Source organism: Aulonocara stuartgranti (assembly GCF_965226115.1).
Source record: "Aulonocara stuartgranti genome assembly, chromosome: 1".
Classification (NCBI taxonomy): domain Eukaryota; kingdom Metazoa; phylum Chordata; class Actinopteri; order Cichliformes; family Cichlidae; genus Aulonocara; species Aulonocara stuartgranti.
Genome location: NC_138939.1, coordinates 1985001 through 2009138, shown reverse-complemented (window position 1 = coordinate 2009138; position 24138 = coordinate 1985001). Strand labels below are relative to the sequence as shown.

Sequence of the window (24138 nt, the reverse complement as noted above, 5' to 3'; positions counted from 1 at the left end):
CCAGGGAGGTAAGGCTAAAAAGGCCAAACGAAATCTGACTTGGCGTGATGCGAGCTTAAAGAAACCAGAGATTAAACAAGAAAGGGAGGAAGAGGAAGCAGCGAGAGTTTCTGCATCGCTGGGAAACAGATTAGAATACAAAATGTGATCAGGCTGCAGTGCTTCCAAATCATTTGTAGATATCAGAGAGCATTTATATTGGATGCTGACAGAGAACTCAGGTAGAGTGATGTCCACTGCAAGCACTTTAACAGAGCAGCAACCAGCGGGGCTGAAACACCAAGGCCTGCAGTTCCTCTAACGTCCAGCAGAGACATCAGCAGTGAGTCAGTCCTCACAGAGCAGAAATAAACACGTTTACAGCCTGAAACACAAACTGTTTGGTCTCCAGAGATAATTTCCCCTTCTTAACAACATGCATTATTAGGGGCGTGGCCTCTTTGAATGACAGGTGGATGGTGAAGTTGCTAGCTTCACCTGAACTGGACCTCTGCACCGTGTTTGTGCTGTTGGAGCCTTTTCATGATATCATGTGACCAATAATATGGCAGCTGTGAGGTCGCTGTACCAACAGACCATCCGAGGAGGCGGAGCTCCCATACATTTAAGGATGCAGACATTAACTAACAGCGTCTGACATTAGCACTCGTCTGATCCAAATATGGCCACTTCTGGCTCCAAAGCACGGCTGCAGCCGAAATCTTTTATATACAGTCGATGTTTTAAACAAACACAAAACCCTGAGTCACTCAGGGAAAGTTTAGAGCAAGTCTTTGAAGGACCTCTGCTAAGCAATCGAAGCCTCGATGTGTTTTGCAGTCCGATGTGTTCTTACTGATGGAAAACGACTAATGTCAGGTCACGTGGAAAATGCAGATGCAGAGAAGTAAAACAAACCCTCCAAAATAACAGGATAGTCCAACTAAATTCAAACTGACAGTCAGTCTGAATCTGGTGTTTGAAATTGGGGCCGCTTGACAGCAAATTCCCAGTTGCTGCCTTTTGTTTCCAGGCCGCCTCGAGTGCTGGTAAAACGTCTTGTTGTGGGGATTTAAATGCTGCTCAGCTTTCTGGCTGTGCTCGCTAACAGGCCGTAGCATATATTAAATGGATTTGTTATCCTCCCAACAAAGGATAAAGGCCTTTCGCTGCCGCTGCATTCATTGTGTGCAGCTGTGCTCACTCAGCTGTGCGGCTGTGTCTCAACAACATCGGAGTTTCTGAATGAACCAAACTACACACGGGATGAAAGCTGATCGTCTGTGGAGCGCTTAATGCTGGTGTTCGGATCGCACTCGTGCGTTTAAATCTCGCCTTTGCTTTGGCGTTCGTGCCGGGTCGCCCACCCGGCCACACGCCACAAACCTGTCACTGTCGTAATGTGTTTCACTGGGTTTAGTCCGACTTCAGGAGGCTGGTTTTGATGGCACATCACTTCTTGAGAACTATTTTAATATTTAACTGAAGCTCCATGGGTGCACTGTTCCTTTAACAAATATCCCTGCACAGAAAAACTCACTGAAAAGATGTCGTTTGCAGATCGAAATAAGAGACGCCTCCTCTAATGTGTAAACAGGAAATGAAAACAGAAAGCAATAAATAAATCACAAAGACATATTTCAGAACATGGGAAACATATCAAGTATTTAAATGGAAACATTTTATTATTTCATGAAACATATGAGCTCATTTGAATTATGAGGCAGCAACGTGTCTCTAAAAAAGTTGGACAGTGACAAAAAGGCTGGAAAAGAACATTTCACTAAACAGCAACAGCCGGAGCGACGCTGTAATCAGCTTATTTGGCAGCAGGTCAGGAACATGACAGCGTTTGAAAAGAGCTTCTCAGAAGATGAGCTGGGCAGAGGTTCACCAATCAGCCGAAAGCTGCCTGCAATCTGTGCGCTGCATTAGACAGACGCGAGTCTGTGGTGACATCAGTGCGTGGGCTCAGCGTGCCGCCCACACGTGCAGGTTAAAGCTGCATCATGCAGAGAAGAAGACAGATGCGACCGTGTTCCAGAAACAGCCCCGCCTCCTCCGAAGCTCCTTTAAAATCCACTGAAGCAAAGTGCAAACTGATCTGAGGTCAGAGTTCATCAGACGTCATGAAACAGGACGAAGCAGAGAAGCTAGAGACCGCCATCAGACCAGGACGGGACAACGTCCAGCAGCTGCTCAGCTCACAGACCATCACAGGCTAAAGGTTAAAGGTTAAAGAGGAGGACACGGACCCGTCCAACTTCTAAAGATGTAAATAAAATAAAAGTAAAATAAAAATAAGATGATTTTTGAATGGAATTGAAACTGAGATGTGTTTAAAATAGTTTAAAGAGTTTGTTTTCTGTGCTCCACTGTGAATAAACTCGGGGCAGCGTAACGGCAGCGTACACTGAACGACAGGCTTCCTGTGGTCAGCACTGAAACAACATGGACACATCTTTGGACGAAGATCAGACGAGGACACAGACAACATGATGCTGCTGACCTGAGTCCTCCAACAATATCTTTGTGCCCATTAGAGGAAATAAGCTATTGGCTGTGGACTCCGAGCTTAACGAGAGAGAAAGTTTTAGGTGCACCTTCTACCAGGTGCTACTCATCAAACCTCTTATGAAACACTTTCACTGGACGTCCGACCACATTTATGTTCTTGTTTATTTTTTCCACTGATTTAACTCTAAAGTTGGCAGAAGAGAGTTTGGTACGGGCGAAGCTTCTGACACACACACACACACACACACACACACACACACACACACACACACACACACCTTGAGGCCTCGCGGCTGTAATAAGGGAAAGAAGAAAGGCCGCGTGGACGCTTCGTGCAGCTGTGCAGAAACAGAGACAGCAGACCTGCGGCTACATTTTTCTTCCTTTGTTCCAAAAATAAGAACAAATGTTTTAAAATGATCAGAAGTGGCAACAGCTTCACTCGCTTTGACCAACAATAAGCAGCTGTGATTGGTTATTTTGTGTCATTAAAGATGAAATTACATTTAGATTCACATACATGTTTGAAGTTTTATTCAACTTATTTTTGTGTCTTTGTGGTTTCTCGTCTCTACGTTTTGCATTTCTCAAACAAACTCATTTACTCCACAGAACTCTTACGTCTGTATAAAATTCCACCTCAGCAGCGCGGACACACCCCGGCCTTCTCTAAATACATTCCACACGTTAAAAGCCACAGAAATATTTACACGGTCACTGGCTGTGAGTTTTAATACCAGCCATATTCATTTCCACTCTGCGAGGCACGCCAGCGCTACTTCATTTGAAACATTTGATATACATACACGACCAGGGCCAATAACTCTGGCATGTGTGTTTGCTGCCAGCAGCGACTTCATTAAGCTGTTAAAACCTGGGGAAAAAGCCGAGAAGCCCTGGAAACATTTGAAGTGCGTTTTCACATTTACAGTGTTGTAAAGTTGTTATTTGTTCTGCTGGCAGCTCCGCTCAGTCAGGAGCGAGCACTACCTGGCAGACATCTCTGTTCAGCTTTGCTCCAGCGTCACGTTTCTCTCAAAGCAAACTGCTGAGAGGTGAACATTACGTATTTATGTATTTATTGGTAAGCCAGCTGGTTTGTTTGTTTAGCAATATTCCCGAAATCCACAGCCGGCAATGAATACAGATGCGCTCGTCAATCATTTTCCAGCTAATCTCTCCTGACAGACTCAACGATCGATGCTCTTCTGTTGTTTTAAGATGAGATTGATTAAAACTCATTTCCAGAAGCACATTTAATGCTGGACTCTTCCTGTTATGTGCCGTTGGTTTTTCTTTGTTGTTGTTCTTTCAGATTTGAAGCTGATTTTATAAAAACATGCTGGGTAGAGTGTAGGCTGCTGAAGCCAGATGGCATTTTAATAGTCCAGCCCTGATGAATAAATAGAGGCTGCAGGCGAAGAGGAGGCCAAAGCCAGGACGGCTCAACTGACCAGTCAAGTCAAGCCAGGTGATACCCACAATGCATTTCCCACCGAGCCTGACTGGGAGGCAGCCCGGGCACATATACAGACCACGTTTTGTCTACATTTCTGGAACCAGCAGGGAGACATTAGGCCTGAGCTGATGGTTTATTCTCTAAAATGAAAGCTCAGACTGAGCCATTTGCAGGAGGCAGGAAGGTGACAGACTTAATAACACTCAGAAAGATGTGCAAAGAGTATTTTGGTATTAAAGTGCTGACGATTAGCTTGCAGAGCATGAAACACGACAGGAGACGTGGAATTTCTTTTTCAGGGCCGTCTGATACCTACACTGTTCGGGAGTCAGGTGGGGTAGGGCCTGTCCTCGCACCAGGCGGCACGTGGAGCCGTCGCCACCGCAGACGCCGCAGTTATCCTCCCTGGCACCGCTGGCCAGCTGCCGATCGCAGCCCACCTCCTGCACACGCAACAAGCACAAAGACAGAGAAGAGGCTGAAACAAAGACAGCTGCAGGACAAAGTCAGGCTGGATTATGTCTCCGACCAACAGCGAGGACGTTCAGTCTAATTATAATTTACATGCCAAACAATAGTTTCCAACGATGGACAGTTTAGAGCCAGAAGCTCAACCAAAGTCTGTTTGTGCGCTTCTGAAAGTCGTTAAATGAACATTTGGTCATTTTTTTCTCAGCCAATGTCTGACTGCACTGCAACATAATTAAAACGGAGGCGTCCCCCGGCTCCCTCAGGTCTCTCTAACAGCCTGCTGACTGACTTCTGTGTGGAGACTCTGCAAGATGTTTACGCTCACACCCGAGCGCCTCAAGGCCTCATCTGCTCCTGTCATTGTTCCCGTCCATGGATGGACAGCCGGCAAAATCAGAAACAGCAAACAGTGAAGCAGTTCGTCAAGGCAAAATCTGGACCCCCCAGTTCTTACCCACAGGTGATTAGCAAGCGAGATTAGCAAGCAAACAAGCTAGCCTCAGACAGCTAGCTCCTAAAACAGGAAGCGAGAACATTAATGTAAACCTTAAACATTGTGTTTTAGTGTTGCAGCCTTCAAAAACTTTCTGGTTTTTCTGGTTTCTGGCACATTTTCACCACTGCTTTGTGTTTGCAGACAAATTAGCAAATGAGCATTTTCCAGCCCACAATGAGCTGCTTGCAACCAAACCAATCCCTCTGAGGTTTTCGGTGCAGCATTGTAAACCTCTTTGTGAATGATTATAGGCACGGAGTCACTTTAATTAAAGGTCAAAAAACAGAGTAAGTATTTATTGACTTCCAACAACTAAAGGAAAAATTTAAACTTCCAGACCAAAATTTTTTTAAATTTCTACAAATAAGAGACTGGATCAAAGAAAAAACTAAAGGAACTTTCCCTGAGATTCCTAAAGAAAGTCCTTTTGAAACGCATCTTTGCACCAAACCATGGAAGTCAATAAAAGGAATAGTATCTTCAATATACACTATTATTAATGAAAAATTACCTGACTACAACAAAACGTCACTGAAAAGAAAATGGGAGGCAGATCTGGGCTATGTTTATGAAGAGGTAGAATGGTACCATCTAATGGAACAGGCACAGACCATGTTAATTTCTACAAATCATAGACAAATGCAATTTAATATATTCCACAGGACATATTATACACCTTACAGATTACATAAAATTGATATTAATTACTCTCCCAAATGTTTGAGATGTAAGGTGATAGATGGTGATCTTCTTCATATGCTGTGGAATTGCCCAGTAATAGAGGAGTTCTGGAGACGGACTACTGAAATAATTTCAAGGGTAATTGGGATCCAAGTCGAAATGGACCCAAAACTATGGATTTTAGGTGATATAGATTCTATAAATGTGGATTACCACAAGAAATATTTTATTTTACTTGCGAGTACTGCAGTTAAAAAATGTATTCTGACACATTGGAAATCTGAAAATTCTCCAACACTGAGATATTGGATTAATGAGTTAGCATCCTACTGTACACCTGAGAAGATATCGCATAGTGTAAAAGGGAAATACGGAACCTTTAAAAAAATTTGGGGACCATTTCTTTCAGTATTACCGTCTTTGGACTTGACAGAATATAGAGATGATGTAAATTCCTCTGGGTTTACCCTGAATTGATCCTTGGTTAGGCCCTTCTGATCAGAATTCTTGAATGTTGTGCTGATTCTTGTGTATAGACGGGTGTAAATATGGGCTGTTTGGATACACGAATGTGATGAAGTTGAGAGCCATACAGGGGTAAAGGGGTGGGGGGATGGTGGGAGGGGTTCACACGATATGTTTTTCTTTTTTTTTTTTTTTCTTTTTTTTTTTTTTAATTTCTGTAATTACCAATACTGTTACTATTATAATTATTATTTTTTATTATTATTATTAATACGCCCGTATTTTCTGTGTTCGGTCCTCAGAGGGTGGAGGCTATGTTTGAAAGATAAAGATACTAGAGTGTGTTCCTGAGAATTTTTTTTTTTTTTGGTCATAATGGCCAGTCAAGCTTTGGCTAGTTGATGATACCTACTCTGTCCCATAACTGTAAATGTCTTTTATTGTTTGTTTCTGTTTGTTTGTTGTTCGTTTTCAATTTAAAAAATGAAAATAAAAAGTAAAAAAAAAAAAAAACAGAGTAAGTGCAATCATGTAAATATCTTGGGACCATAATCAACGAGAAACTGAATTTTGATGAGAATTGCAAATCGGTCTGCAAAAAGGATCACTGGAAACCTGTTCATTTCCACATTGACTGAACAATTTTAACTTTGTTTTATCTTTTTGTTTGGTGGTATGGTTCAGTCAGACCTCTGTCACAGAGAAAACCTCACAGAAGCAGACAGTGAGGTGGTCCAGTCGTCCGATAGGTGAGTCACAGCCCTGTTTGGCCTGTGCTCTAAACAGGTACGACGGATGGCTTTATCAATTCTAAGTCATGGTTCCATCCTCAGCTTCTTCCCTCAGGATGGGGGTTTGTAGTTCCAAGATGCAGGACAAAGCAAAGCTGCCGTCTCTAAACTTGAACGTTGAACCCTTCGTGGAGCAACAGCCAGCGAGCTCCATCAACCTGCTAACCAGTCAGGGAATACACAGTTGCTGCTTGTAGTCACAGAGGCGTCCAGGACTTCCACGATCATGGTGAATCATGAGATCACGAGAAGCTAAACCATCATCAGACATCCAGCCAAAGCTTCTGTTACCAAAAATGTTGACCCCTGCCCGAAGACTGTGTGTGTTCATACGGACGTATCTGACAATCGAGTTATTTCCAAATATAAGTCTGGGTTGCTAGGGAACAGTCAGATTTTGAGACTTCAAACTCTGTCAAGATGAGCTTGTACTACCTGGTAGAAGGTGATTTAATCAAATCTGGCCTATAATAATCTAGGATAAAATTCAACATGGAAAACATTCAAACATATTCTGTATAATCAGTCCCATCTCTGTATTTCTTTGTGGGTCACTGGGACCTTGTATCCTGGCTTTAAATAACAAGACAAATTAAGTGTGACCAGGATGAGTGTGCAGGAAACGTTTCCTCCTCAGATGCACAGGACATAAACAAGACCGTCCCCGATTTCAAAAACAAGCTGCATATTTTTAAAAAGCAATAATGAAGCGTTCAGAATGCAGGACTGAAAATGACTCACGGCAAACTATGAATGCTTTTCAGCAGTGACCAATGAATACACAGAAAGGCCCAGGTGGTCAAAATGATCCTACACGGACATGAAAATGGACGTCATCGATGAAGAGAACATCTGTCATCATCTGGGTCTAACCTGGTCTGCTTCTGGCTCCACTGTTAGTCATAAAGGGGGCTTGGCACAGCTTCTGGAATAAATGTGCTGAGAAGTGATGTGTGGTTCAAACGCTCTCTCATAGAGCAGGCAATGCCCACACAGAAAGGACGCAACTGGCAAGAGCATTCAAACCCAGGAACTTCCTGCCATGAGCCAGTATCACTAACCACTGCGTAAATCTAGCACTCTTAAACCACCTTTTAAAGACCACTTGGTCAAGACTGCTAATGGCTGGAAACACCTTTCTCTATTCTGCAATGTCACAATCGCAGATTTAGTTCTTTCAATCGTCACATTCAGCGCTATTTCTTAATTAGAAGACTTTTAGCGTCCAATGAATTAACTTCAAGAAGTATTTTACACCAACCAGACATAACACTTTGACCTAATACTGCGTCGGTCCCCCTAACCCTTCGAAGCGTGGCCTCCGCTCGACCCCTGCAGGCGTGCTGTGGTATCTGCACCAACGTGTCAGCAGCAGGTCCGATATGTGTCTGTGTTAATGGGAATGTGAAGCTCAGTGGTACTGAGCTAACTTCTGTGTGGTTTGTAAGGAAAGGCTTTGTTAGTATCGATCGCCCATCCTGGGTTGTTATTTTTTTGTTTGTTTTCCTTTTTTTTTTTTTTTCCAACATGAGAAGTTCTGTTTTGTATTTAGTGTAACAAGTTTTTGTGTTTCCCTCTTTTTTTCTTCATAAACTGTATCCAAAATCACTCAATAAAAACATTTTGAGTAGTTTTATTGATACAGCCCCAAATCACAACAACAGTCGCCTCAAGGTGCTTTATACTGTAAGGTCGACCCTACAAGAATACATACAGAGAAAAACCCAACAATCATATGACCCCCTATGAGCAGCACTTTGGCGACAGTGGGAAGGAAAAACTCCCTTTTAACAGGAAGAAACCTCCAGCAGAACCAGGCTCGTTGCAGGTTCTGGTTATGGTTACTAGGGCTGGGTGTCGTCACTGATTTCTAGAATCGATTCTTTTCCGATTCACAAGGTCCCGATTCGATTCAATTCGATTTGAATCTGGGAAATTTTGCCTCAGACAGTCAGAAATATTATAATTCAGATCAGCACATTTACATATTTTTGTATCTATAAAAAGGAAGCTGACACTTTCCAGACTTTATCAAAGGTGTGAGCATCACAGCAGAGGCCTTTGTGTCAAAGCAGCTGAAGATAAAACACAGAAAAACATGAAGGTGATTTTCCTGGCCTGGATTTTATAAAAATATTCTGCAGTAGATCAAAAACGAAAGAAAACCATTAATCAACTTATGAACATTACCTCTGAAGTTTGATCAGAAACACGGCTGAGCATTTTGCATTTTGCATAATTTTAAAAAGTTTAAATTTGTTCAGAAGCCTGTTGACCTGCAGAAAATTAGGTTTTCTTTTCGGAAGTAAGTAATAGGAAACAAACAGCCCCGACCGTGTCCGTGCCGTCGGGTGAGAAAGGCGACATCTCACTGATCCCGATCCGTCGGCGGCTCCGTGCTTTGTGTTTACGTCTTTGTGCAGAAGCCGTGTACCTGCTCTCATTTACTGTCTTAGCTGTTTGGTGGTTGTTGAAATTGAGATCCTGGCATTTCGGGCAAAATAAATTTATATTAAAAAATCGATTCAGGATTTTAATGAATCGATATCACGTTATCCAAGACAGAATCGATTATAATCAATAAATCGATTATCAAAACCCTAATGGTGAGGTCGAGTCACATCCACATGGATGCAGGACCCAAGGTTTCCCAGCAGAACCTCCCCCAAACCATCACACTGTGACACACCCCTGGCCTGCAGAGTTGAGACGATGTGGTGTTGATACTGCTGTGATATCAGCCTTAAGGACAAAATGTTCACTCCCTCCCTGATATAGCTTGCCTACTAACAGGTGCAGCGATGAAGCGATGATCGGTGTTATTCTCGTCAGCGGTCAGAATGCCACACCTGTCCATGGCATCACTCTGCAAACTCTGTGGGGCGTACGCTTTGTGTGTCCTCCATGAAGTTTCTTACTTGCTAAAATAAATAAATAAAAGTAAATATTGAATTGATTTATGTCAGTTTTCATGCTCTGTATGCTTCTGACTCTTTGGACGTCGTTGTGACTTTGCCAGCTGCAGGAAATGTGGAAACTGGAAGCGGATGTGTTGTTATGGGGCATATGGAATGAACTCGCACTTTCACCCTGAACACAAACGCCTCTTTAGAGCAATCGCAGAGACCCTGTAAGCCGAGGATTATCGAGGTGACAAAGTGTGACGGGGAGACAAACACAGTGACAGACGACACGATGCACTGCAGCTCCCTGGGATCGACTCGTTTTCTGGTCTCCGTGTATACGTGTGGTGTATTATTAATCTACATAAACTACATGCAGCAGAGCAGGGACTGGCCTCATTCCGTCACTGACAAACTTCCCGCTTCAGAGCCGCTCGCTGCTCCACACTCCCTCCATCACCGTTAGTACCCGGCGTGCCCAGTGGCCTCTCGGCACGCCGGGTCTCGCAGCAGCTGCCATTAGAGCACGCATCCATCATCTGCCTCCCATGACTGCCCGTCTACCTGCGTGACTGAGTGTGTCTGGCCTCATTATTATTTTCAGTTTAATGATGTACCTGAAGCAGTCTGAGTGAATGCTGTCTCTTTGGAAACTGCCTGTTACATCCTGGCAGGTGAGGTTTGTGGCCAAACAACTTTAAAGTGGAGGAGAGGAGAACTTTTCAGCCCGGAGGAAGCAGGCTCATTTCTTTTCCTACCTGGATTCTGGCCAAACAGCTTCCCAGCAGGAACATTTCACAACACCGAGGCTATGTCCATACTAATATTGATAAATCTAAACAGTGTTTTTCAGTACCTGCTGTCTCAGCCTTCCACATACACACTGGAGACAGAGATTTATAAAGTTTGCTGCTATCAGTAAGCTAAAAATACACGACATATAGGAGTCCATATATACGCTTTTCCATATCCTTGAACATGTTCGCTCCTCGCACAGACCATGTTGTCTAGTGTTCACGTTGATGTTGTTAGGCTGGATCATTTGGGATTTCAGTGTTTCGAGCCGTGCCCTGAATATGTTTTAGTGCTTATGAAAGAGGAATTTTAGTGCAGAGAAGATGAAAGAGGAAGCAGCACAAAGACTCCTCCACAGTAACAGCCGTGGAAGCAGGAAAACTCCTAAAGCAGAAAATTATTGTGGGAGAAAAATCTAGGCTGAAGATGAAGAATGAAATGGAATAATTACTCCCACTCCTGTCGCCTCTAAAAGACTCCATCTAGACTTAACGCAGCTTACTATTTTTTTTCTTGTATTTTTGATCTTTTTTCTGTCTGTCGTTCTCCTGCTGCACTGCCGTCTTCTCCCTCTGATCGTGATCATTACATCGCGCTAAACAACGGCGTACGTACGGAAGTAGCTGTAGAGTAGGACCCTAACACAGACACCACATGTGTCTACATACACACAAGACATTTTTAACCGAACAACAGAAGTAAAGGCAGGAAAAGAAAGTCCACAGGGTGCATTATTATGATAGCTTATTGAGAGAAAGTTCAGTTCTAGTTTTATTATTAGTTTGTCTTAGTTGAGTTTAGTCTGGTTTATGTCTGTTCCTGTTTGTCATGTGTCGTGTCCTTGTGTCCGCGTCTCTCTCCTCGTGTTCATTCCATGTCTCCTGTCTGTCATGTATGTCCACTCATTTCTCCATGTTTCCTGTTTTATTTTGAAAGTCTTGTTTCCATGTTCAGTGTGTTTAGTTTCGCTGTTTCCCTCGTCACCCTTCTGTGTATTTAGGTCCTCTGTCTCCCTCTGTTCAGTGTCGCGTCGTCTGTTTGTCTCGTGTCCTGTTACGTCAAGTCTCAGGATAGTTTTCATGCTGTTGTTCAGATTCACGTTCCACGTCACAGTGCTCACATTTAGGTTTTAGTTTAGTTTCTCGCCTCACCTTTGGTTATACTTCGCTTTCTCTCCCGTGTCTGCTTTTGGGTCCACACCTCAAACACATCGGCCATCCCGGCCATGACAGAAACGGCATTAAATACAGCTCCCTTTGTCTTTACTCTCCTTTTCCACTTTAATCAAAAATAGCACCTGCCGTTTAAAGTGTGCACTGAGCTGTGATTGGTTGATTGACACCAGGTGCCTTTGCTGGATGACTGAGGCATAAAAGAGACATCCAGGATTAAAGCAGCACAGGTCAGAGGACAGATGGATGGTAGGATGCGTTCAATGGCATCTGGATTTACTGAGTCAGCTCACGTCTTGGCTCATAATTCTGGCATTCCTGGTCCGCCATACAGGCAGAAAATACTCTTTGATGTTTTGCCTTTAGTGAGTTAAGATTGTGTTTTGTACAGAAATGTCAGCCCTGCACACATCACACACGTAAGAGGGTGAAAGGAAAAATGTGGAGAGCAGTGATTACACATGATGAGGGTATAAAATTGTGTCTTTACGAGAAAATCTCTGAAAATAGACAAAGAAGTTTTCAGAGATGCTGTTTTCAGCTGAATTCAACAATCGAGGAAATTACACATCATTGGCACGTGTCACATCCTTCCAACAGCACTGTTTTCTGCTGTGAGATGACCTTTTTCAGTTCACAAACCAAATCTTAGAAGCTCCTTCAGCTTTAGGAAGCCCGCGTGGTTTAACTTAGCGTCTGACAGATTCATCATAACTCACAGTAAAACTATGAAATGGGGAACTGGTGTTCTGGAGTGTGCAGCTGAGAAAGGAAGGCATCAGGCTGTCAGTGACTGAGCTGGGGTGTAATTCTGAGGATTAGAGGCGTCTAATCTGCAGTGTGTGCCACAAAATGTCAGATTAGTGCACCTAAGGAACGTCAGGGTTGTGCGAATATTTCATCCTCACTTCAGGTGACAAACTGTTATCAGGGAATTCAAATATCTGTTGGCACGTAATTTCATTCATTCGGGCCGACGCTGCAGTGCGGGCGTGAGCAGGTTCTCGCGTGTGAGGATTACCGTTGATTTGATTAGTCCTAATCAGAAATGAGTGGTGCTTCTCTGCTGACGCAGAATCTCAACCATTAGTGGCTGCAGGCCATCAGCACCACGGCGTCTCAGAAAAACTGCAGTTTTAGAGTCACTTCACGTCCAGCTGCATGGAGCTGCATGCACTCTCTGGACGTACACGCTGAGTAAAGCTGCATCACAGAAACCTCCTCCATCAATGACACATCTGAGGGTCTGGAACCAGCTGGTAGCAGAAGAAACCAACTCAGGTCAGCTGGTCACTGACCATTTGGTTGGTTGCTCATTTAATACAGTCTTAAAAACAGGAACAAAACAGTTGGACCTGATGTGCTTAAACTGCACAGACATGCAAATCCACCTGTCTGAGAGCGAAACACTAGTTCATGCATTTATTACTTCCAGGCTGCACGACTGTAACTCATTATTATCAGGAAGTCCTAAAAACTCCCTGAAAAGCCTTCAGCTAATCCAAAATGCTGCAGCCAGAGTCCTGACAGGGACTAGAAAGAGAGAGCAGATTTCTCCTGTTTTGGCTTCCTGTTAAATCCAGAATTCAAAATCCTGCTCCTCACATACAAGGTCTTAAATAATCAGGCCCCATCTTATCTTAATGACCTTGTAGTACCATATCACCCTATTAGAGCACTTCGCTCTCGCTCTGCAGGCCTACTTGTTGTTCCTAGAGTATTTAAAAGTAGAATGGGAGGCAGAGCCTTCAGTTTTCAGGCCCCTCTTCTGTGGAACCAGCTTCCAGTTTGGATTCAGGAGACAGACACTATCTCTACTTTCAAGATTAGGCTTCAAACTTTCCTTTTTGCTAAAGCATATAGTTAGGGCTGGACCAGGTGACCCTGAATCCTCCCTTAGTCATGCTGCAATAGACGTAGGCTGCCGGGGATTCCCATGATGCACTCACCTCTCTAACTCCCGGTGTGTTTATATGTAATTAGTTTTGTCTCTCTATCCCATCTCTGAACAGGAAAGTTAAAGAGTTACTTATCTGCTGTTCTACATCTTTTGTTGATGTTTTCAAACCTTCCTGGAAAATGAAAAGTTTTCCTGATGCTTTAACGTGTGTTTAATGTTGTAAAAGACTCAATTTTAATCCCGATGTCATCTCTGCCTAAACTCATTCTCACAGTGAGAATCGGGCCAACAGCAGATCCCCAGGGTCACACGTCACTCCTCATTAAGACGTTCTCAGTCTTTAAAATCAAAATGTGCCATTTTAAGAAAATATAAAAGGCTCTGTTTAAATGATGGGAACACTCACACTCACACACACACACACACACACACACACACACACACACACACACACACACTGTGTCACATCAGAAGGAACTTGCGTTGAAGTTTATGAGCGGTTCTGGCACAGCGGCCGGAAACAACAGCCTCAGATCTAAACACTGAAACCTTCTGTTGATATTAAACTACCGCATATAAACACTGAACATTTTTATTTCGTGTCCTAATTGCTCCGTTACCCTGCAGCCACTTCACAGTGTTTATGTATCTTTGCGTTTGCTGAATGGAGGCGAGCGGAGCAGAGAGGGAGGAGGACAGCTTCTCCTCGGAGTAAATACAGGCTGAAGTATCGGACGACAGCTGCGGATGGAGAAAGCCTCTTACGACTTGTGTATAAAGACACCATTAAAGGATAATGTGTAATTTCAAGTGTCGGTCTGCGAATGCGTCGGCCTTTTCCATCCACGGAGCAGCGCGGTCGCAGGTGCAGTGTGATGCAGGCAGCTGGATGTGTATAAGCGGGGCGAGTTATTGGATTTGATGAGAAACCTGCTCTTTAAGGATTTTGTCAGCAGTTTGGTGGAGCTTACATGCTTTGATAAACCCTCTGGAGCTCTGCATAAACCACAGCGAATCATCTGCCTCCACCTCCTCCTGTCCCAGCTTCCTCCTCTGTCTCACCGACCCTCTGCATGTCCTCCTTCACTACATCCACGAACCTCCTCTGAGGTCTTCCTCTCCTCCTCCTGCCTGGCAGCTCCATCTTCATCTTCCTTTGTCCGATACCTCCATCCTCCCGCCTCTGCACATGTGCAAACCCTCTGATCAGACTCACCAGAGAAGCTCTCAACACCTTCAGCTCGACCTCCACCGTCTCCAGACCATCACAGCAGCTCTCACTACCGTCTTTTAAATCTTCCCTTTCAGGCCTGCTGCTCTTTTTCTGTCACAGATCACTCCTGACACTCGTCTCCACCCGCTTCACCCTGCCTGCGCTCTCTGTGGATGGTTGTTAAACACATCCACCTTCACTACCGCTGCTCTTTGCACATTCACCTTCCCACCTGTCTCCCTCTCATTCAGACACGTGTATTCTGTCTTGCTGCTCCTCTTCTTTCCAGAGCATACCTCCACCTCTCCAGGCTCTCCTCCACCTGTCTGCCTACTCTCACTACAGATCACAGCGTCGTCTGCAAACACCATAGTCCGCCTGCTCCTCCTGCTTGACTTCATCTGTCAGCCTTTCCATCACCGCTGCAAACAAGACGGGGGTCAGAGCAGCTTCCTGATGCGATCCCACCACCACCTTCATCCCATCAGTCGCTCCTACTACACATCTCCTCGTACATGTCCTGCACCACCTTCACATCCTTCTCTAGCACTCCTGACTTCCTCTCACAGATCCACAAAGACCTGGCCAACATCTGCCCTCTCAGAGCAATCACAAGGAAACCTCTTTCTCATCGTGAAGCTGTCCTGCTGCTCACTGATCATCACCGCTCTTCTTCAACTACTCTCTGAAGCTAGCTTCATCCCACTGTAGTTCCTACAGATCTGCACTTTTGATCTTCTCCCTTCCTCAGGATTCCTCTCACTCTCCAAGATGATGTTGAACAATCTCCTGCCCTGTCTCAGAGACATCTGTAACCCAAATAAAACGAGGGTACCACTTTAAGGACTGATAAATATGAGTAGAGATGGACAGCCTGTCAAACCAATCGAAATGCACAGGTCCCAGTATGCTTTGACCAATGGGAAAGCATCCTGCCGCTGTGTGTCCCTCCCATCTGCTCTGTGTTCGCCGCTACGTGTGTGTAGTCGCGTGCTGAGCTGCGCTGCAAAGTTTTGATCCCTGAGAGACTGAAGTTTTTGAGTTGGAAAAAGTATTAGATAAAAGTTTGCAACCAACTGTGCTGCACATAAGTTCGCTGGTTATCAGCTGCCTTTCATGTTAAAAGTAGTCAAAGTGAGTAAACAGACGAATGCTGCAGTTTTCTGGCGCCTTTAGAAAGCTAGCTAAACTGTTAGCCTTCATTAGCTCTAGTTGTTATCAGCTGCCTGGAAGTTCATCTCACTCTGCTTCCAGAAGTGAGGTAACACTTGAAGCGCAACTTTATGTTTATTTTCCTTCACGTCGTAGTACTGTCATTAAAGAAAAAAACATGCCCTGTTACGCTGTTTAGAGTCCCGCGTGGTTCGACCGAGAGACACCGTACCATTGTCTTCGGCCTGATGCACTGAGATCGCTGAGTACATGTATGTCTTAGTTTAAGGCTACGTCCACACGTACACGGGTATGTTTGAAAACGGAGATTTTCCGTTTTCGTTTTGAAAAATAATCTCGTCCACACGTAAACGCAGAAATGAAGGAAACGTTTTTGGGGTTTTTTGATACAGCTTGTGTCTGACCCATACTCCGGAACAGTAGGAGGCGGTAATGCTCCTTTACGTTGGTTGCCAACCGCCGTTAAACACAAAGAAGAAGAAGACGCTGCATTTTCTGCGTTTTCTCCGTTTTTCTCGTCCACACGTAAACGCAAAAACGGAGTTTTCACAAATCTCCACCCTGGCAGGAGTTTTTAAAAATCTCCGTTTTCAGTGACCGAGAACGCCGTTTACGTGTGGACGAAAGGTGCAAACGCATAGAAAAATCTGCGTTTTCATAAATACCCGGGTACGTGTGGACGTAGCCTAAATCTGTTTTGCACTTTATTGTTCAGTAACTGAATTTATCTGAATTGTTTGGTTAATAACTGTCACATATGCACTAACTTTACTTAGCTTGGTTGTAAGTGTTAATGTTTTCATAATGTATTTAGAAAAGTGTTTGTATTACAATTTTTAACATAAGATAATATACTGCAGTTTATGTAACAGAGATGTTTTATTTTATCAAATTTGAGTAGTTTAATTGCAAATTGATGTAGAGTATGATGTCAACAAAATCCTAAGTTGTGCATTATAGCTAGAACAGCATAATTAATATTTGAATTGCTCTTCTGACCCCGTCTGTTGGCAGGTCAGGAGTGGATTCGATGGCGAGCCTTCCCACCTGGACTTGGAGAGACTGAGACTCGCGTCTTTTCCACTTGATGATGTGCTGCACCTTGAGGTGTGGTAGGACTGTATCACTCACACTCTCTCACACAGCTGGTTATACATGAGACCACTGCCTGACATTCTCTCAACCCTATTTTCTTTCACACCTGGGAATTTTTTGGACATTTTTTATTTGGGACTTTGAATAATGAGCTGTTGTGTAGAACATTCTCCACATGTGAAAGGAGTGTGAGATTTGTGTAATATGTTTCTATCAAAGTTAAGGAGTCAGGTGACTAGGGTGCACCCAGCATTGAAGCCCAGCATTGAAAACCAAAAGTAACACTTGGCCAAGTCGTTGTCTTAGTAGTTTATGTGTTTTACTTTTCTTTCATCTTTTGTACGTTTCCTTTCTACAATTGTAAAGTGCCTTTAATGCTTTATTTCACTAACGTCGGCTGGTTCTTTTGAGTTACACTCTTGTCTCTGTGTCTCATTTAAACACACCCCTGTGCTCCTATAGTCGAACCTATTGACCCATTGATATATTCTTTTCAACAATTCCCCTTACCGTGTTACGCATCTCCGTACAGCCACCTCTATGTCGTCCGAACCAACCACCTTGCTGACTGATATTCATGCTCATGAATCATCATCGGGACAACAACAGCAGTGTTCACAGCAGGGAGAAACTGCCCATCTGCAGTCTGCCAGAGATCATACGGATGAACCAGGAGGCTGTGTGATGCATGCTTTCAGTGGACAGATGAGACCAGACGGATGGCGTGCTCTTCGTGAAACCCGATTGTGTTGTAGCGCCACATTGGGATGTTTTTTAATGCATCTGTGCCACGACAGCTCGCTGTTACTGAGCGAATACTGAATCCTGGATTACAGCAGAAACCTCTAATGTCAGGACTTCAGTCAGTGAAGAGGAAACACACCACCATCCCCGAGCTAATGCTGCTCTGTAGGGAGAAGGTCCCTGAACCAGCCACTGCAGACACTCACAGATATCTAATTTTTTTTTTTAGGTCAAATAACCAAACTGTGAGTTCCTAAATTTCCCCTTTAAACGAAACATTTTCAACATTTCACAGTGAGCAGTGAGGAGATCCGGAGCTGGGCAGTGTGCAGACGCTGTGTTCACAGCTTACAGTCCAGTGCTTCTAACATGTTTACTGCCACACTTCAGAGGCTGAGTTAAATTTAACTAATTAACTGTTGGCTGGAGAGTGAAATTGCCGTTCGGTGTTCAGCATGAGATGCAGCCAAAGTGACGATAACAAGAAAATGAAAAACAACAAGCCGTCCAAAGCTCGTGATAGATGTACGCCACCGCTGTCTGCCGCCATCCAAAGAGTCACTACACGCGTCTGTCAGGTGTGATACCTGCGATGCCGCTCCTGTCGAGCAGTTAGAGTCCGTATATAATCCACTCGGGGTGATTCTGGCGTCTCTGTGCTTTCATTATTTCATCGTGGCCCGCGAGGATCATCACAGTTTAACTGGGACAAAACTGAACTAATGAGGCCAAAATGTAGAGGAGGCACGCCAAAAACACGACCTCGAGTGAACTCAAGTGTCAAACACAATTCTGGCTCTTGTTTATTGGAAGCAAAGCGGATCGGGCTGATGTTATTACAGAGCTACAAACTCCGCAGAGAGCCAGGAAGGGTGGACAGATGTGTCAATTAAATGTGGGACAGGGGAGTGCACTTTATTTCCCGGGGCTGACTCCAACTGGCAACCTCCCAGGCTGGAAAAAGAAGGCGGCGTGGAAAACACTGAGACCAGCAGTTCCTCTCACATCCACACGAGGCAGGCTCCAACGGTAAGCCCGCCCTCCTTACAGCAGGAACAAACGGCTCTGTGGTCTCCATAGTTCATGTCCTAGCAAACATTTCATTAACGCACCTGTTTGATTTTGGCACTCTGACAGATGTGCAGGCACAGCTGTAGCTAATAGCTGTCTGCTAGACCTGTGCTGTAATTTCAATGCAACTGTCTGACCAATAACACGGCTGTCTCGGCTGAGACAAGCCAGGAAGTTAGAGCTCCAGTTTTTACGCCTATTTTGAGGATCACGTGCAGTGAAGTCGCAGTGGCTCCGTCTGTAAACTCATTTTGTAGCTTTTTGGTTTCCGTAGAGCCGATCGGGTGCGTTCAATGACCTCAGGGTGTGCTCACTCCGAGTTATGGATGTGCAAAGGCATCATTAGGAGCTTCAACATCATGAGCACGAACCTGTGCGAGGGCTTCAACACGACGCAGCAAATGCTCGACACTTACCGTAACCTGAGAACATAAAAGCTGCACTTCCACTTCACTTTTATTAAATATAAAAACTGCAAGAAAACGAGAGCAGAGAAAGGAGGGGGCGGTACGTGCCCGCGTTCAGTACCGTCTATTCATGCCAGCAGTGGCAGGAAGGATTTCTCATGGCGTCCCTTACCTGACACACTCCGCTGATGCACATGTCAAAGGCGTCCGCTCGGCACCGAGTCCCGTCCAGCACCTTCGGGGCCAGTTCCACAGTGAGGCTTCGGCCTTTAGCCTGGCAGCGCAGAGTGCAGGGGGCGGTGGGGTCGTACGGCGCTGGGACCCACTCGTACGTGACGCCCTGGTACTTGATGTCATTGTGAGCCGAACACTGCTGGGCCCGGAAATCCCCCGACTCTGCAGGGCAGTCCTGAGGAGAGGAGACGAAAGTGTCACCACAATAACTCTTTATAAACTCATCTCGTTTTTTCACGTGACGACTGACCGAAATTCATATTTCGCCTCCTAATTCAGTTGGCTCTCATACTTTCTGTTTCTAAAGAAGGGAGGAGGCCCTGGGCAGACCCAGGACACGCTGGAGAGGTTACATCTCTGGGCTGGCCACGGTGAGCCCTGAAGGCCACACAGTTTTAGAGGTTTTCCTCAGGAGCAAACATTTTACTTTTGCATTTCCAACCTGTGGAGGAGCTTAAACATTTCAGCAGATGATCAAACAGCTGGAGGAAGCAGGTATTTTCTGGCACCAGCAGAAACTCGCAGCAGGGAGTCTGTGACGGCAGAGCAGAGATCTCTGGTTTAACACAATTCAGACACTCCACAGAGCCGTGAAGCCTCACAGCAGCTTCCCATGGCTGGTTACCGCTCACTGTCAGCTCCACATCACTGAGTGATAGTCATCAGCCTCACTACTCCTTCTTCTTTCAGATGATATAAAAATATCACTACTCGTTTTTTAGATGCACCACACTAACACTTTCCTGTGACACCAGTGTATTAGAGGGTGGTGCTGGGAGACGCTTCAGCTGAATTTAGGGCTGTTGTTTCCTTTTAATGACTCAAATATCCACAGAACGTGGAAAACGAAGCTGCAGCTGGAAGTCCGTCTGTGTGACCGAGAGGAGGTGATGCTGCAGAGAAGCTGTTTCGGTGCTTCTTAGGACCGAACGCCGTCTCGGATCGAGACCAGACGTTTGCTCCTCTGGCAGCCAAAAATCCGTCCTCCTCCGTGTGACGGAGAACTGGACAAATCCGGTGTGACACATCGGCTCCACGCAGTCACACTCTGCCACTGCTCGTATCCTTCAGCCCGAGCTCCGGTTCACACAGACTTAGCCTCAACGTGTCAACAGACACGGGATAGAAATTAACCTGGGAATTTTTCTCACCGGATGCAATGGATCCAGACTAAAACACTTCAGTGGGGAACGAGAGAAATAAGGCCGGTTTTCCTCGGATTAAAAATGGCGAGGTTATTTCAGCAGGCCGGATCTGTGATGTTGCCATTAGCTTATAGATCATATGAGGTTTTCATGCATAAACAGGAAGTAGAGGAGGATACACACACATTCAGACCAAATTTGTGTTTGGTCTGTTCAGATTATTCCTGGGCAGCTTTTTAGTCGTGCCATCTCTGGGGGTGCTGGTCAGGAGACTTCTGCTCTTTGTTTTTCTGGTTTTTCTTGTTCCTTCGTTTACAGCAGCTGATCACGCCGAAGCCAGCCGGGATGACGACCGGAACGGCAACATCGACAGACAGGAAGAGGAGGACGGGCAGACAGTGCAGAGGAGGAACCGAGTGACGGGAAAGAAACGAAAATCTAAGCTGCATCTCCCATCTGTCATCGCAGCGCGAGGTCAACAGGATGCTAAGTTAAGAAGACTTCTGTGAGTTTAACAGCTGAGTGAGAAGCAGAGCGAGCGCCCAAAAGTCTGAGCGTCTCTGTTCCCTCTTGATTGGAGGAGTCGGTGCCCCAAGTGAGGAAGATCCTCCTGATGAGGGACAGGAAGGTGTGAACATGACAGGTGGATCAGTGCTGCACCGCTGTGGTGGAGAAAGCTGAGCTGGAAGGTGAAGCCCCCGTCATGGACATGTAACGAGCGTCATCTCGAGGAGCTTTATTTCGTAAGGTTAAGACCCTCCAACTCCAGACGACCATCTGTGAGCCAACGCTTTGGCAACAGTGGTAAGAAAAACTCCCTTTGAGCAGCGAGGAACGTCCTGGCTCATGTGGAGAGCGGTTGGCACGATTCATTCCTCTGTTAAACTGACAGCTGCGCCTGGGCAGAGAAGCTCAGAGCTCTGTCTGGGTCCCACTGACGGACATAATCTCTCCAGCATCTCCAGGGCCTCCGCCAGCTGGACAAGCCTGAAACGCTACGAGGCAGATGTGGAACCACCTCAGCTGTTCATGGAGGAGTCCCTCCTCCCTGCGTCTCTGAGGCTGAGCTCTCTGCATCGTCTGGACCACCTTAGACCCACTCAGACTCACCGTGTTACTGCAGGTTCTGTAGCGGATATTTTTTCCTTCACAGCTTCTGTAAAACAAGGTCAGAAAAAAACGATTTAGTGATTAAAACCAAAAGACATCAAAAGCTTTAAAAACAGCGAGTCGTGCACCGTTTCCCATCATCAGCCGGTGAGCTGCCAAATATTATTTTTATAATCAGATAAAAATGATGGTGATGGTTCCACTGGGGCGCAGAGATTATGGTGTAACGAGACAATAATCTCCTAATTACTGACTTACTCAGTTCATTACAGCACACAGAGCTCACAGTGAAGACGCTGCTGACTGTGGGGGGGCGGCAGACACAACCCCCCCACTGTCACTCACTGACCTCACCTGGACCCACAGCACCAACGCTGTGGTAAAGAAGGCCCAGCAGCAGCTGCAGCCTCACTAACAGCTTCTTCCCCTGTTAACAAAGCGTTTCAGCTCCTCTGTTGTTCGTTTGAAGGCAGACGTGACCTCTGACCTCTGACGGTGAATCAGCTGTCTTGGTTGGAGCATCACTCAGACACAGACACCTGCTAATCAGTGCTCAGTGACATCCTATACAATCCCTGAATTTCCGTCTGCACCACAACTGGAGCTCAGCCTTCCTGTGCGGTCTGTTACTACAGACTTCATAACCTCCTGAGAACCAGCCTGTTCATTTATGTTCTCTGCAGTGGGCGTTTGTTTTTGCTCTATATCTACTGACTTATTTGAGCTACCCTACTAAGTCCTGATGTGCTAAACAGAGGACTTCCTGGGCTTTCCACTGATACGTCGTGTGTTTGTGGGGCCTCTTTTAGCTCCAAAGGAAGGAAAATCACGAAAAAGTTCAACGGGAAGATTTGTTTTCCTCGGTTCTCAGGATGAGGCTGTTTTCTTATTCGTCTCCTACTTTCAGCTGCTCTCTTTAGCGGGTCACCTCATCTGCCTCCATCTGACCTACTCCCAAGCATCCTCTGTTACACCGACCGTTTACACCACCTTCACCTCATCCATGAAGCTTTGAACAGACTGTAAAGGTGCTGATTTCTGCTTGTTGGACGAGCCTGCGGGAACTGAATCGGCCTGACGTGGACATCAGAGGAACTATTAATGCTTCATCTGTGGAGGTAACGATGGGAATGATGGTGGTGATAATATTACACTGCAGTATTTTCAGTTGCAATGATCATAGCGGAGCAGCAGACGTGGACAGAGCTTCGTGCTCCTCTTGTCTCCAGAAAGCTAAAAACATCATCCTGTCACCGGGTTCTCCGACGCGCGAAGGCATTCAAACATAAACTCAATCAACTCGTCTAAAATGAAAACAGGCTGAGAGTGACGAGGAGTTCGGTGTGAGCACTGAAACCTGTGAGGCCAGCAGCAGCAGTCAGTCTCCAAAGACTCAGAATCAAACCGGGGGTGATGTCACGGGGCTGTATCCATCCTTTATATACAGTCTATAGCCAAACCTCACATCGACTGGTGTCCATGGCTGCATCGTTGGACTTCACAGCTTTTGTTTGACTCATCACTCATTCTGGTGCTGAATGTTCTTATCAACCAGTCACAGAAACACGTGCACAGTTTTCTCATCTTTCCTGTTTCCAGTTCATCATTCATCATCATCATCATCATTTTCACCCTGAACTTTGCTCCAGATCGGACCTCCAGGGGCCTGAGATCCACCATGAATATAATAGATTACCACACACACACACACACACACCTGTAAGGTAATAGCACACACCACCTGCAGCATACCTTACTCAGTCAGCAGCTATTTCAGCACTTCACTGAGCTCCAGCTGGCAGAGCCCACAAAGCCAAGAAAAAGTAAACACACACACACACACACACACGCACGCACACACACACACACACACACACACACACACACACACACAGCCTGAACCTGAGCCCTGTGTGAAATGTGCCATAGCGCAGCGCTCCGTTCCCTGTGACAGCACGGACATGCTGTTAAATCTGTTCCACCTTGTTAACAATCTCTCGGTGTGCGCTAACAGCCGTAAAATGCACATTTGTCCTGCTAACTCACAATAACATTCGACTAAACTGGTAGCAGCTCATTTATCCCGGGGTAAAGCAGCTCTGCTCCAATCTGCTCTTTAGTGCAGATCTGAGCCCGAGAAGCACGCTGCAGCCGTTCAGCTGCACCGGGCACGGACAGCGGCCGACCGCGGCACCGTATTAATGAGCCAATTAATAGATTTCTCCCGCTGAAATGCATCGACGACTCAACCACGGTGAGACAAACTCTGTGTGGGCGTGCAGCGGCCGTGGATGTGGAATGCCTACAGCTTACAGCC

General features: G+C 45.4%; 1 protein-coding gene across 6 annotated transcripts in view; it reads right to left on the bottom strand.

The window, feature by feature from the left end:
- Nucleotides 1-24138, bottom strand: part of adamtsl3 (ADAMTS-like 3) — a 199478-nt gene that overhangs the window by 68904 nt on the left and 106436 nt on the right. For all 6 annotated transcript variants that reach the window (XM_082540083.1, XM_082540082.1, XM_082540081.1 and 3 more), the window contains 3 exons: nt 21822-21867; nt 19505-19741; nt 4272-4398 (listed from right to left, as the gene is read on the bottom strand). In XM_082540083.1, the coding sequence (XP_082396209.1) occupies nt 4272-4398; nt 19505-19741; nt 21822-21867 (410 nt within the window). The remainder of the gene's footprint in view (nt 1-4271; nt 4399-19504; nt 19742-21821; nt 21868-24138) is intronic.